This window comes from Teleopsis dalmanni, chromosome 2 (genome assembly GCF_002237135.1).
Source record: "Teleopsis dalmanni isolate 2A chromosome 2, ASM223713v2, whole genome shotgun sequence".
In the NCBI taxonomy this organism is placed as follows: domain Eukaryota; kingdom Metazoa; phylum Arthropoda; class Insecta; order Diptera; family Diopsidae; genus Teleopsis; species Teleopsis dalmanni.
The window spans coordinates 43,159,411-43,172,713 of NC_051847.1; the positions used below are offsets into that span (position 1 = coordinate 43,159,411).

Here is a 13,303-nt window from a genome sequence, read left to right on the forward strand (position 1 = left end):
AAAAAATTGATTAAAAAGACATTATCCAGTGGGCCAAATTGTGAATCTAAACCTTCCTTGAATCCACTTGAACACACACAAAAAATTTCATCACAATCGGTTCAACCGTTTAGGAGGAGTTTACTGTCAACACACGTACAGAAGAATTATATATATAAGATTAAACACAATTAAATTTGAATATTATATTATAATTAAAATACTTATTTTTTAATTATATTTAATATAATTAAATCTATATGTAATATTATTTTTCTTTTTCTTCACAGTTCTATTAATTAACGTCATTGGTTCAAAATTGCGGGCACCAAAGTCTTTTATAAATAAAAATTGAAATTTATTGTCACATTGGGTCATATCTGTAATACTGTGACCTTCTATCTAGTTGAGAGAGTGACTTATATCGACACGTGTAACCATTATTAAATGTCGTATGAAATTTCAAGAAAAAAAAAATATTAAGGATTAGTGGGTTGTTGTAATGTGTCACATAAAAAAAAGAAGCGATAGTAGACCTACTCCAGTGGAGCCTGCAAAGGCACACCATAACGTAGAACATTAAAGTCAAGGTGGTTGGGAATTGAAAAGTTTACACAAATGTCATGCTGAGTTCAGTTTAATTAAACGGCAATGATTTATGACTTTTAAGAATGTAACGCTTGGCTCAGTCGGTGGCTGCTCTTAAATATGTTGCCTTGGAATTTGGGTGAATGTGTGGGATTGCGGTATAAGAGTTTTTTCTTTCGTATCTCAAAGTGCCTCAGTACTGGTGTCCTTATAACTGCTGACAAAAAGCACCGTCAATGCTTTTCATATTTAATTGAGCAAAAGGAAACAGAATGTAAGGATGCGCACAGTTTGACAAAATATTTCTAATACAATAAATTTAACAGAATTTACAAACTTAAAAGATACATTTATTATTATTATTATATTAAAAAAATATATTTTGAAAAAAAATAATTTTATATATATATATATTATCTTATACATAATATTTCGTTGTAATTACATCAAAAGATATGCAAGCATATATCTTATACATACATAAATAAAAAAAAACGTATATAATAAATTTGTACGTGGAATGAAGTCAAATTCTAAAAACTAATGTTCATGCAAAAAATTAATTAAATTTATATATTTAAAATACAGTATGTACGAGCATTTATAAAACTTTTAGTTAAAATATATGTATACATACGTATATACTTTTTACTATATGCTAAGTGTACATGGCAAAGCAAGCAGGAATAACCAATTTTAAATATTTTCCATTTGTTTCAAACCCTTGCGGCACGCGTACGCCTTGTCTGTACGATATTCACTACTGTAATTACAATCCAGGATAGACAAGCTAACCAGGCACAAATCAATGTTAAATGAAAACAAATGGCACTATTGATGCGTCCATATTTGCGACGTTCATAGGACATGCTCTCCACAAGATAGTCCATAAAATCAAATATGGCTGCGCAAGATAAACGTCCTTTTATGACTGGCACAATATTGCCAACACCTTGTATCTCCTTGAGCAGTCCTTCTCGGTACTGTTTGCAAGTGACTTCAAACCCATCGGTAAATATTGAGGCATAAATTAATGTGTACAATGCCATTACGCAGGAAATTATAGCAGCTGGTGTCCAATAGTACGGTGATATACTACTGTCAGTTAACTCAGATTCAGTGGTTACAACAATCATGTCACCAGATCTGCAACAAAATGAACACAAAATTTATTAACTTTCAATTTAGATTTGTGGTAGAGAAGTTTAAAAAAAATTCTTATTTATGTTCTATAAAAAAAAAAATATATTGAACACTTTCTTGGGATTAAGAGAATTACGAACTTAAATTGTAGTTTGTATAATATTTATTTATCTTAAAAAATGTATATTTTAATAAAAATTAATAAATCATATAAGTTTAAATAATCAATAGATTGATAGTGTAATGGCAGTTATGTATAAAAAATAAATTAATTATAAAATATAAATTATTACTAAAGAAAATATGTGGTCTATTAAAAAAATGGAATATAATATAATTATGCATATATAGAAAATTGTTTTAAATAAATTCATATTTATATAAAAAATAAAATATATAAAAATAATAAAATAAGCAGTATAAACACAAAACAAAATACTACAATATAATAAAAAATATAATATAATAAATAATGTAATAAAAAGTAATTAAAGTAGTTTTAATTTATGACACTTCTAGAACAAAAATTTTATCAGTCCGATTATTATACCATCAAATATTTTATCAGACTACTGAAGATGAGGAATGTTCAATTCAAGTTAATAAATAAGTTATTTCAACCAACATATGTTCCTAAATATCTAATAAAATTTATGAGACCTATGTCTAAGGCTAAACCCCATTTATAACATATTACATATGTTATGCTTAAGTCCCAAATATAGCAAACTCTTAAATTATTTATTAAAAGTGAAGAAAATTCATATCTGATTGTCAAGTTTATATGGCTAAATTCTTTATTCAGATAAATCCTGCAAATTGTCTCAGGCCCGCTCCTGAGAATTGAGTATGCAAGGTTTTAGGAGATCGGATAGTACATATTATGAAAAACTAATGTGCTATAAATGTTTCTTCAATGTCTAATTTTTTAAAAAAAAATTTTTTTTTTCTTTGGTGGTGATCTGTAGTGATAATGGTCTTCGATTTCTGAATATATTTTTTATCTAAAATTATAGAGAAGCGACAGTTATTTTATATCAACGTTATATGATATCGACATCCATAATTTTAGGAACTGCTTCGATGACAAACAATCGGGCAAATAGTCATATGAACGTAATTAAATTGATTTATATAATTATGTTGATCAAAAATATATGTATTTCTCCAAATATAATATAACTACATATATTTAACATATCTTAGTAATAACATATATATTTTAAAAAACTAGGACAAAAGACCTAGTTAGTAGTCCAGTTCTTTATTCTTAATTAACTTTAAAATTAATTCTAGTGTTACCTCACAAATAAATAAATAAATATTTTGAAAAAATTAATATACTATGTATAATATATACCACATACATATAATATAATACTAACATTGTAATATACATAAATAATATGTGTATATAATCTATAAATATAATACATGTTAATATATGAAATTAATATACATTGTGTACGTAAGAAGTACCTATGTATTTATGATATTGTACTTCTTTTTCTCCGATCATTACCACTTAAATAAATCCATATACCAATTTATATTTATCATGATTCTTACAATAATATCAAACTAATATCATGTATTTAATAGCCACTTAAATTAAATATTTTTAATAATAATTAATGATTTCGAATGTTTATTGAGTGAGAACAAGGTTATACCATTAACTCTACATAACTTAATTTGGATAATTAATTTATACTCAAAAAAATTTAAATTTAACACTGGAAAATAAATATTAAATGAAATTAATTTAAATACAAAACTCAATTAGGTTAGCACCCACAAAGTAGAAGTCGCTTGGAATTAATCTTTGACAAATTTTAATTTGACACTTCATATTCAGACGAAGTAAAGCTCAGACGTAAATTAATTAAGACAATTTCACAGATGCAAGCAAATGAATTCGGATCTGAAGTAAGCAGTGTATGTATGTACACATGTTAAAATTAGAATAAATAATTAAATGAAAAATATGTAATTTAAAACCAAAAGCCTTTTAGAGCAAGAAACTTTTTACTTGTATTTGGTTTAACTTACTTTGTACTGCACTAATGGAGCCGACATCAGAATCATTATTAGAAGCATATTATATTACATTATACATAAGTTACAAAAGTATATTTGTACGTAGTAATGAAGTCCTAATTAAAAGCATTCATAATGAAACGAATGTGAGTATTATAAATTTCAACATTTTACTTATGATACTATGTGACCTTAAAATGAAATACATATAATGACGTAAATCATAGAAAATAGAAATGTTTAATTCAACCATAAACAGATTAATATATAAATAACTAAATGTTATACATATATATATAAGTATACAAAAACCTTTTAACTTTCGATTACTTGCATTGGTCATGAATTGAGGACTGAAATAATGTTATTCAAAGTCTATGTATGTCCCGTAAAGAAGCTTCATGAAAAAAAACTTAAAAAAAGCAATGTGTTGTTATTAATAATAAATAATAAATAATAAAATTCTACATTTAATTATAAATCCCTTTAATTTATTTTTATTAATATTAAATAAATAATAAAGTTCTACTTTTAGTTTCAAATCCCGTATTTCATGATGCTTAATTTCACCAATATTTCACTCAGTACTTATACACGTTTACAGATAGTGGCTGTAGAAATACCCAATGGATCTTTAGTAAGCGTATAATTACTGCATTGCAGGGAATCAGTCAGGCACATATAACTGTCTTACGTGTTGGAGAGATAACACGTAATAATTGAAACAAAAGTACTACTGAATTATCCAAAAAAAAATGTAGAAGATAGAACTTTGAAAATATGATAATAATTATGAAGTAATATTATAATGACTAACTACTCAGATAACTACCTAAACCTATAAAACACCGCAAACTACCATTAACATATCCCATGGAACTATCAAATTAATAATATGAAATGAAAGACGTATACATAGGTTTGGACATATGTAAATGAGAGGGAACGATATTGTTTAGTAATAAGAATGTGAGAGGGAAGGATACTGTTTAGTAATAAGAATGAATTGGGGATAGATGGGAACCCCATTGTATATTTTCTATAGTAGTCAATAGTTTAAGATACTGCAGCTTTAAAAGTAGTTTTACTTCTATTATGTTATATAAAACATTACTCATAAATAGAAATTTATGATTAAGACACGATTAAAATGAAGTATTATCATAATTGCTAACAAACAAACCAATAACTGAACCTCAAAGCTCTCTTAATATATACCAGAACATTGATTCTAATAAATAGTTTAAAATAATGAAGCATTTAAAGTAGGTTTACTTGCATAACAAAGAACATACATATTAAATGCACACCTATAATAAAGGCACTATTAAAATTAAATATAATACCATAATGACTATTACATCTGTGACTTAGTTCAGTTAATATTGAATACTTTGTTCCTATATGTATACGAAAGGTCCTTAAAAACCATCACAAAGTAAGGAAAATAATAGAATTATCAATTAATTATAAAGTACTTGAACACTAGCAGTAAACGATTAACGTTTAGCTTAATATGAGATATATTAACCCTTTAGTTCCCAAGTGGTTTGAAGCCTCGAGTTTTTCCATTATATGGTAGCATATATCCCCTTCGGATCGTCGGTATAACCTAACCTAATTCAACCCTGGAGTTAATTTCAAGGTAAATAAGTGATATATATATATAGTATCATATATTGAGCATCATATATTTACACTTTGGGGGTTTCGAAAACATATTAAGTCGTTTATGGTGTAATGGTAATGATTATTAACACTATCACAGCAGTTTAATTGTAGGCTGCTTAAAATCAACTCGGAACGAGAGGGTTAATAACAATATACTAATAACGAAATATTATAATTTACCTGAGAATGAAATACCATTTAATAATTTTATGTTGTATCAGTTATAGACCAAAAATAAACATAATTTCTATGAAAATTGTCCTAACAATTCGAATTTCGTTTGTCACTGACGCAGTACATACCTTTGACGTATTGTTGTGGTTCCTGATTTGCGTTTTGCAGTGCCCATACAAACACGATAAACGTGATAAATACCCAGGATGATAGCAAATATTAGTGGCAACAGCAGACCAAATGTGGCAAAATGACAATAGGCGATATGGCCACCCTCAAAGCTGGAGTATGTTGAGCGTGCAAACAAATAGCAGCCGCAATTGGTTTCCGGACAGGCATTAAGCACGTAACGCCAGTGCGCCCAGGCAACTCCTGAAGTAATGCAACAAATGGCCGATGTGATAATTATGAAAGGATAAAATAACGAAAGCGTCTTCTCAGCTTCGTATGACATGTTCGCTACTGTTGTTTGTGTTGTTGTTATTAGTGTTGTTGGCGTTTGGATGAAGTGCACCTAATGCTGAACTTAACGAAGAGCAATCACTACACGTTCAGTACAGTTTCACAACTGAAGTGTATCTTATATATTTGCTATAAAAAAGTATATATTTTTTTATTATTAATTTAGTAAAAATTAATTAAAATTAATATTTTTCACATTGAAATTATTAGTAATGTTTTTATTGTGTTTAACTTTACGTCGTCATTCGTAAACAAAAGTTACTAAACAAGAGTAAAAAAAAAATATGTTAGTAAGCCAAAACATTACGTGCTTTACGTTATACACCATTCCACACACACACACAAACACATTACTCTCTTGTTTTAACTCACCTAAGCACAAAATTGCTTGCTTGTTGCGCGTACTTAAAATCGTAAAAATATAGTTTTCTTCTCGTATAATTACAATATTTTTATTAATTATAAATTCTTTTTTACTTCTTTTCAATAATTCATGTATTATGTATTTTAATTTAAGTTATTTTTTATTAATAATATAATAAAACTTAGACGCTACCGACACCTGCAAAACTTCTTTAACTACAATTGCTCCGGCACACGCTCACAACACGACACACCTTAACTTTCTACCAACAACTAATAAAGTCGTTTGCGCTGTTGACTTGCAAACACACTTGAAATAAGTTCCAAATAAAGTTAAAGTGGTTTGATTATTTTTGTGGAACATACAATTATTTCACCACGCTCTGGCACCACTTCTTGGTCATACAACCAAGTCAGTCGAAATGTTTGACTATTGACTTAATTCGTTAGGTGTTGGCGTTTAACTGTTTGTTATTTTAATGTAAACCTAAGCGGGTATGGTGAATTTCTTATGTTTATTTGTAAGTGGCAAGAGCACCAGTCATTGATCGCAGTTAAATAGCACAAAAGAGAAGGAGAGTTAAATGAAATTGAAAAGAAATGAATGGAGAGTGAATATAAAATATAAAAGGTTACTGTGGATTTAATAATAATTCAATTCTGAGAAAATGTGTATAATTGTTAATGTACAGTGCCTTACAAAAGTTGTGGGGTATGAAAATTTATTGACATGACTTGATATGATAACAAGTCATAATATAATGATAACATAATAGAAGGTTATTTAAATTTTATTTGCATATAGTATCCATATAAATAAAATTTTATCTACATATAATATTAAAATGTGGTTTATAAATATACATAATATATATATTTTTTTAAAGTTATACAAAAATATTCCTATTTTCATATAATATTAATAAAATTATATCTACATTTACATACAATAGATATTCACATATATCTATATACAATTTATGTATAACATATACAATAATTTTTTTAATATTTAGATTAAAATAATAATAATATTTTCTTATATATTTTCTTATATAACAACACTTTTTACCATCAGTAGTCTTAGAATTATTTATTATATTAAAACAAAATTACTTGGATTTAAAGCGTTTATGACTAAACTGTATTCTTGAATTGCACACCCATTTCCTGCTACTTAACTAATAACTGGCACTGTAGCCACTAAATCTATGATTCATAATTAGAAGACTTTATTCCATAACATTATTGCCCTCCTATTCACTATTTACTAACTGATATCAATGAACTACGTCTGAGTGATAATGAAATTAAGTGTAATATTAAATTTAATTGTGTAAGCAATATGTTAATAGAAACACCCTACAGTTCCTTACCATATGTTATTTGGATTTGGTATCCCCTGTGAAATCCCTAATGAGATTGATTTTAGTATTAAATATATTAAATGTATGGATTTAGTATTCATATAACCATATGGATACTAAATTTATATAGTATATATATAGTACTTATATAGTAATTAGAAACTAATATAATTATGACAATATTAATATTGCAATATTTATTTAATACAGTATCACCAAGCAAGGATGACAAATTGCCAAAGAAATCAAATTAACTAATTCTTTATAAACTTATAGTAAAAAGAATAAAAAATATTACTTGGTTTTTAGATAAAATTAACATATATCACAGGAAAAATAATTTTATTTCTATTGTTATACACATAAAATATTATATAAGATAAGAAACTAAGATTATAATATTTATAATATAAGTATTGAACTAACATATGTTATCTTGAATTCAAAGCTATTAGTCATTGCTCCAGTTATCATATGTGAAATCTAATATATTTTTAAAGTAATACTTTAGAAGGTACTATAAGTAAATATAGCTCTACAAATATGTGACTTTACTGTTTGAAAATGCGTAGGTGTTTCGAGTAAAAATTGGGAGCAACAGGTTTTTGCTAAATAAGATTAAATCGTAGAAATGCGCTAACATTTTATACTGTCTATTAGGAAATAGTAATAAAAATAGTAATAAAAATAAAAATAATTTTCAATGAACTTCTACAATGAGCTTTGAGAGGACATTTGTCAAAAGAGTTCAATTTTGGCCAAGGGAACATCAAAATTATATTAACGAAGATAAGATAAACGTAGTCATTTATTTTATATGATTTCGATGTAAATGTTGTCACGGTTTCTATTGTCTATTAGAAAAGAAGTATATTAAAATATTATACAATTATTTCGCCAAATAGGGTCTTATACGAATGGTATCGAAAGATTATTTTTACCGAGTATATAAATTTATCTTACGCATAGTTGCATTTGAAATGTCCCTTAACTTCAGCCATCGTTTCAACGAAATTAAGGCAATTTTCCTTAATTTCGTTCTAACCTTAAAACTGAATTTTGTATGGATAAAATTTATATTTTATACGAAGATAAAATTAAGATTTTTGCGAAATCAAGGTGTGTCTGAACACAGAATAATATATACATATATTTATAATTCAATAATTAAAAAAAATCAATCGAACTTATGTTACTACTATCGTATTTGTACTAATAAGTTTAACTAATAAATCACTGACTACAATAAATAATCAAAATTAAAGCTACAATTTGTCCACATGTGTAAGTAATTGCAAATATTTAATTTGTTCAAATATACAATATATGTACATAGTTATAATATAGACATAATATACATATGTGGATGTATAACAGTGTGCAGAAATAAATAATTAAGTTTTTGGGAGACTTTCGGTGTAGCGAATAAGTTTTAATTAAACATCTGGGCAGGCAAATCGGCAGACGCCAATTTTCGAAAAGTTTTCTGAATTGCTTATTAAGTAAATAATTTCGTGAATATGTCAAAGACAGCAGACCAAGACGATTCAGTGGAGGAATAAAAATTTATTGGATAAACAAATCAACAATAATGAGGGCAAGAACAATAAAGAAATTCAACTAAATTTCTGAACCGGAACGAGAAACAATTTCCACAAATGCACCAAGAAATTTGTTGAAACTTTTGCAAATCAATTATGGGTGCAATTAGTCATGTGAGTGGAGGAAGGCAACTTCCAGAGTCGATGAGTAGTCCTCAATGCATAATTAAATATCTAATTTAGTCATTAAAAGTCTAATAAATGGTTTCATTCATTATATTTTTTTCCAAGCTCAATAAAATTATAGATGAATGAGTCGTTTATGGGTCACAAAAATTTATGATGCGCGCTTTAATAGCTAAGAGTTTAAGTGCTCGAGTTAGGAGGTTATACTCATATGGTTTCACATGATTAATGGATGCTTTTTTTTTCTTATTAATATTTATATGATTATGGTTATTTCAAGATATTTAAATTTAAAAAAAAACTAAATTAAGTACTATGAATATAGTAATGACAAATTGAAATATATAATTTTGGTTTCATTTATTAAAGAAAAAAATTTAAACAGTCTTGTAAATACTCTCTCTGTGAAATATAAAGGTTTCAATGCATATGCATATAACTTATAAATATCACTGATACAATGATGTCATATTGGAAGTACAAGATGAAAAATGCTTTATTAAATCAATAAACATGTGAGAAACCTTTCATTAAGCACATCAATATGTAGGATATCAACATAATTTACATATAAATAAAAACTACTAAATCACTAAAGCACCATGTATCAACTTATCTTAAATAGTCGCTATTAGATTGCTTGCTTTCAGCGAAAGAATGTCAAAACTCTCAACGAGTTAATTATGGGGCTTCACAGATTCCATCCCAACAAAAAATGGTATCTCAACCGAAAGGATATCAAAATTACCACTGAATTTCTGATAGAGTACCAAGTTTCTGATGGGATTCTACAGGCTGAGTTACCAACTCAACAAAAACCGATACCTCACCGAGTTTCTCATTGAGCACTGTAGAATTGGTACCTTAACAAAATATTCCTTTTAGAAACTAGTATCAGCTACTTTTCTGAAATCGATATTGAAACATCTGAATACACTATCTGCGAATGTCTTAAACTCTCTGGGATACAAAACTTATTGTTTCACATATCATATGAAACAATACGCAACTGTCATTAAAACCATAAAGATCATTTGAACCGACTGGAGTTATTCCAACGGACGAGATTGAAAAATATACTGACATTCAGGGAAGACAGTTGTTGTGTTATCTCGTGTTAAGTTATTTTATGCGATGTAACTTTATAAAAATTTTCTACATTTTATCACATTATGCTATAATTACGTGCTCTATTTTTTCTGTGATAGCAGGTGATATAATCTATATATATATATATATATATAATAATACTGAATATATATATATATATATATCATATATAATTACATACAATAATTTTTGATTAGAGAAAATCATTTTTTCCCAGATAATAATAATTATATTTTAATACATTGAAACTTTTATACGTGGTCGCTGTAAGAGTGAGTTTGCCGACGTCTTCAATGTCTTACACCGTCACTGCCTTATAGATTTGTGGATAGGTAAATCCTTTGACTTAAAACCTACACTCCTGAGAAATTTTTTGAAAACTTCAACTTTATTTAGGTGCACAGCAACTGAAGATGCAAACTCGTGCAAAATTTTGCTATACTTTAATCGCAGTCAAAATAATCGATTAAATTCTCTTGTTTAATCGCTACTTCGAAGCGCCGCGTAATGAACAGTAATGTTCGTTAAGTGTGGCCTCATTTTTTCCCAATTAAATCGCACAACGGATTTTATTCGGTTTTTATACATTTTTACACTGCTCATGGTACGATTATGTGGTAAAATCATTTCAAAATGTGTATCGCAATGAAGCAATTTTGTAATTTAAGCTATATATGAGTTTAAACTAAGAGATGCACTAATAAAAAATAATATTCACAAAAAAAAATAAAAAAAAAATATATAACAAAAATAAAATAAAATTTCTTAACGCGTGAAATCAAATTTCTGCTATCGGATTTCGATGTATGAACAAATCTACTTGAATTTATGAATAAAGCATTTGCAAGTAAATGCATAAAGTGTGTAAATTAACTAACTTTTCACAATAAACATTTTTTTCTTTTATATTCATTAAGTGACAAAACCAACTAACAGGGAATATGGATTACAATACGCGGTACGGAGTCAACAAATCTGAGAAGAATTGCTTTATGACGAAAGCATAAAGATATTTAATATATTCATTTTCATATTCATAAAAGTTGGAAAAAAAATTAGCAATCTTAATTAAGTTTAATACTAATGAACTAATTTTGTTTGTTTTTTTCTGAAAATTACATACGACAATCTAAACTAAACGAATCTTTCTGACGAAATATATTCTGCTTTTTCTAAAGAAAATACAATTCAGATTTTGTGTGAGCATCCATAGAATTAATGACAATGGGATTATTGAATCATAATAATAGGAAATTAAATCCTTACATCATACACACACAACCCATCAATGTAATATATGTGAATGTAGCTTGGTATGAAATTAATCACTTAATATCAAGAGTGTATGTAATGAAAATATATGTGAACCATTAATTGCCACCATCAACAATCCGTCATCTAAATCTAAATAGATCTCTTTCATCCTTTTCAATAATAACAATAAAGACTTAAACACAAAATTTCAGCAGAATATTTGTACTGATATATTGATAAATGCAAGAAAAAATGTGATTTAAGAAATAAGGTTAAGGAAGAAATATATTCTTTTTAAAAAATATTCCTTATCATATTATTTATAATATAAAAAGTAACAAGCCCCTATTATTAACTAAGGAAATCATTCAAATCCTTGAGTACAAAGATTTATTGATTTATTAATTTGTTGTTCAGACGATATCCTAACTAAATCCCTTCAAACAAAGTTACTAAAACCCTTGCATATAATAAAGCTAGAGTCTTTATACTAAATCACTCCATTAAGTTAAATAGTTTCACTTTCTATTTTAGAAAGCAGCAATTAGTCGAATAGTCATGCAAGAAAATTAAACTATATTAAAAACTAAATCGGATTTTAAGTTACTAATCTTTTGTCATTGGAATAATTTACTAAATAATTATGTGATGTACAATAAATTTTGGTAGAAAGAAAAAGACTTTTTTAAAAACATGCAGAAAGTGAATCGGAGAAAAGAAAATCTGATATATTTTCTTAATCAATCCTAACTATTACTGGCTCGATCTATAGAAATCTGAAAATTTCTTATTGATAGCTTCGGCTGGGTTGAACTATAGTAATAGGATTGTGATTTACTTTCACAAAAAACGATTATCGTTAGTTGTAAAGATAATCTTAATTATTATTGAATCGTTCTAAAGAAATCTGAGAATTTCTCATTGATGGTTTGGGCTAGGTTGAACTATGATAAAAGAAACTAGGAAACCGTTAGTAAAAAAATGAGATCCTGATATTGCAGCATTAACTGACGCAATTTTTGTTTTCTATCCAGAAAACGTTCCCATACCCATTTCACAAGTCAGTCGTTAGGAGTTACAGTAGCAGTGCAAAAATTTTTGAAAAGAGGTCAAATTTAAAATTTTATTGAAAAAAATATACTTAAATGAACTCAAACACTTTATTCCAAAGATGATAGATCTCTTCTTGACAAAACAATCTACAGAAAACAAAAATTATGCAAAAAAATATATATACAGAAATAAGGAAATTTGATATAACACTTCTCTAGAAACACATAAAGGTAATTACAATTAATTAAATATAATGCAAAAAGATATTACTTATTAGGGTATGCTTTATAACCCACCTTCAACAATCCTTCAAAACCTCAATCCCTCTTTTAGCTACATTTCTGCTAAGAGATAAAATCAACTATTATTGAA

General features: G+C 27.1%; 2 protein-coding genes across 2 annotated transcripts in view; both read right to left on the reverse strand.

The window, feature by feature from the left end:
* Window positions 1-905: 905 nt before the first annotated feature.
* On the reverse strand, window positions 906-6,762 carry LOC119685436. Its single transcript, XM_038099711.1, has 3 exons — window positions 6,430-6,762; window positions 5,724-6,186; window positions 906-1,713 (listed from the first exon to the last, which is right to left on the reverse strand). Exons 2-3 carry the CDS (start codon window positions 6,047-6,049, stop codon window positions 1,284-1,286), a joined length of 756 nt encoding a protein of 251 aa, XP_037955639.1. The 5' UTR covers window positions 6,050-6,186; window positions 6,430-6,762; the 3' UTR covers window positions 906-1,283.
* Window positions 6,763-13,038: 6,276 nt separating this feature from the next.
* Window positions 13,039-13,303, reverse strand: part of LOC119674395 — a 1,063-nt gene continuing 798 nt past the window's right edge. Inside the window, exon 4 of the mRNA XM_038085532.1 lies at window positions 13,039-13,077. Coding sequence (XP_037941460.1) covers window positions 13,039-13,077 — 39 coding nt within the window. The remainder of the gene's footprint in view (window positions 13,078-13,303) is intronic.

Coding starts and splice junctions, on each gene's coding strand:
- LOC119685436 (XM_038099711.1), bottom strand. CDS start 6,049: ATGTCATACGAAGCTGAGAAGACGCTTTCGTTATTTTATCCTTTCATA. Junction 1,714..5,723: donor ACCACAACAATACGTCAAAG/GTATGTACTGCG, acceptor ATTTTGTTGCAG/ATCTGGTGACATGATTGTTG.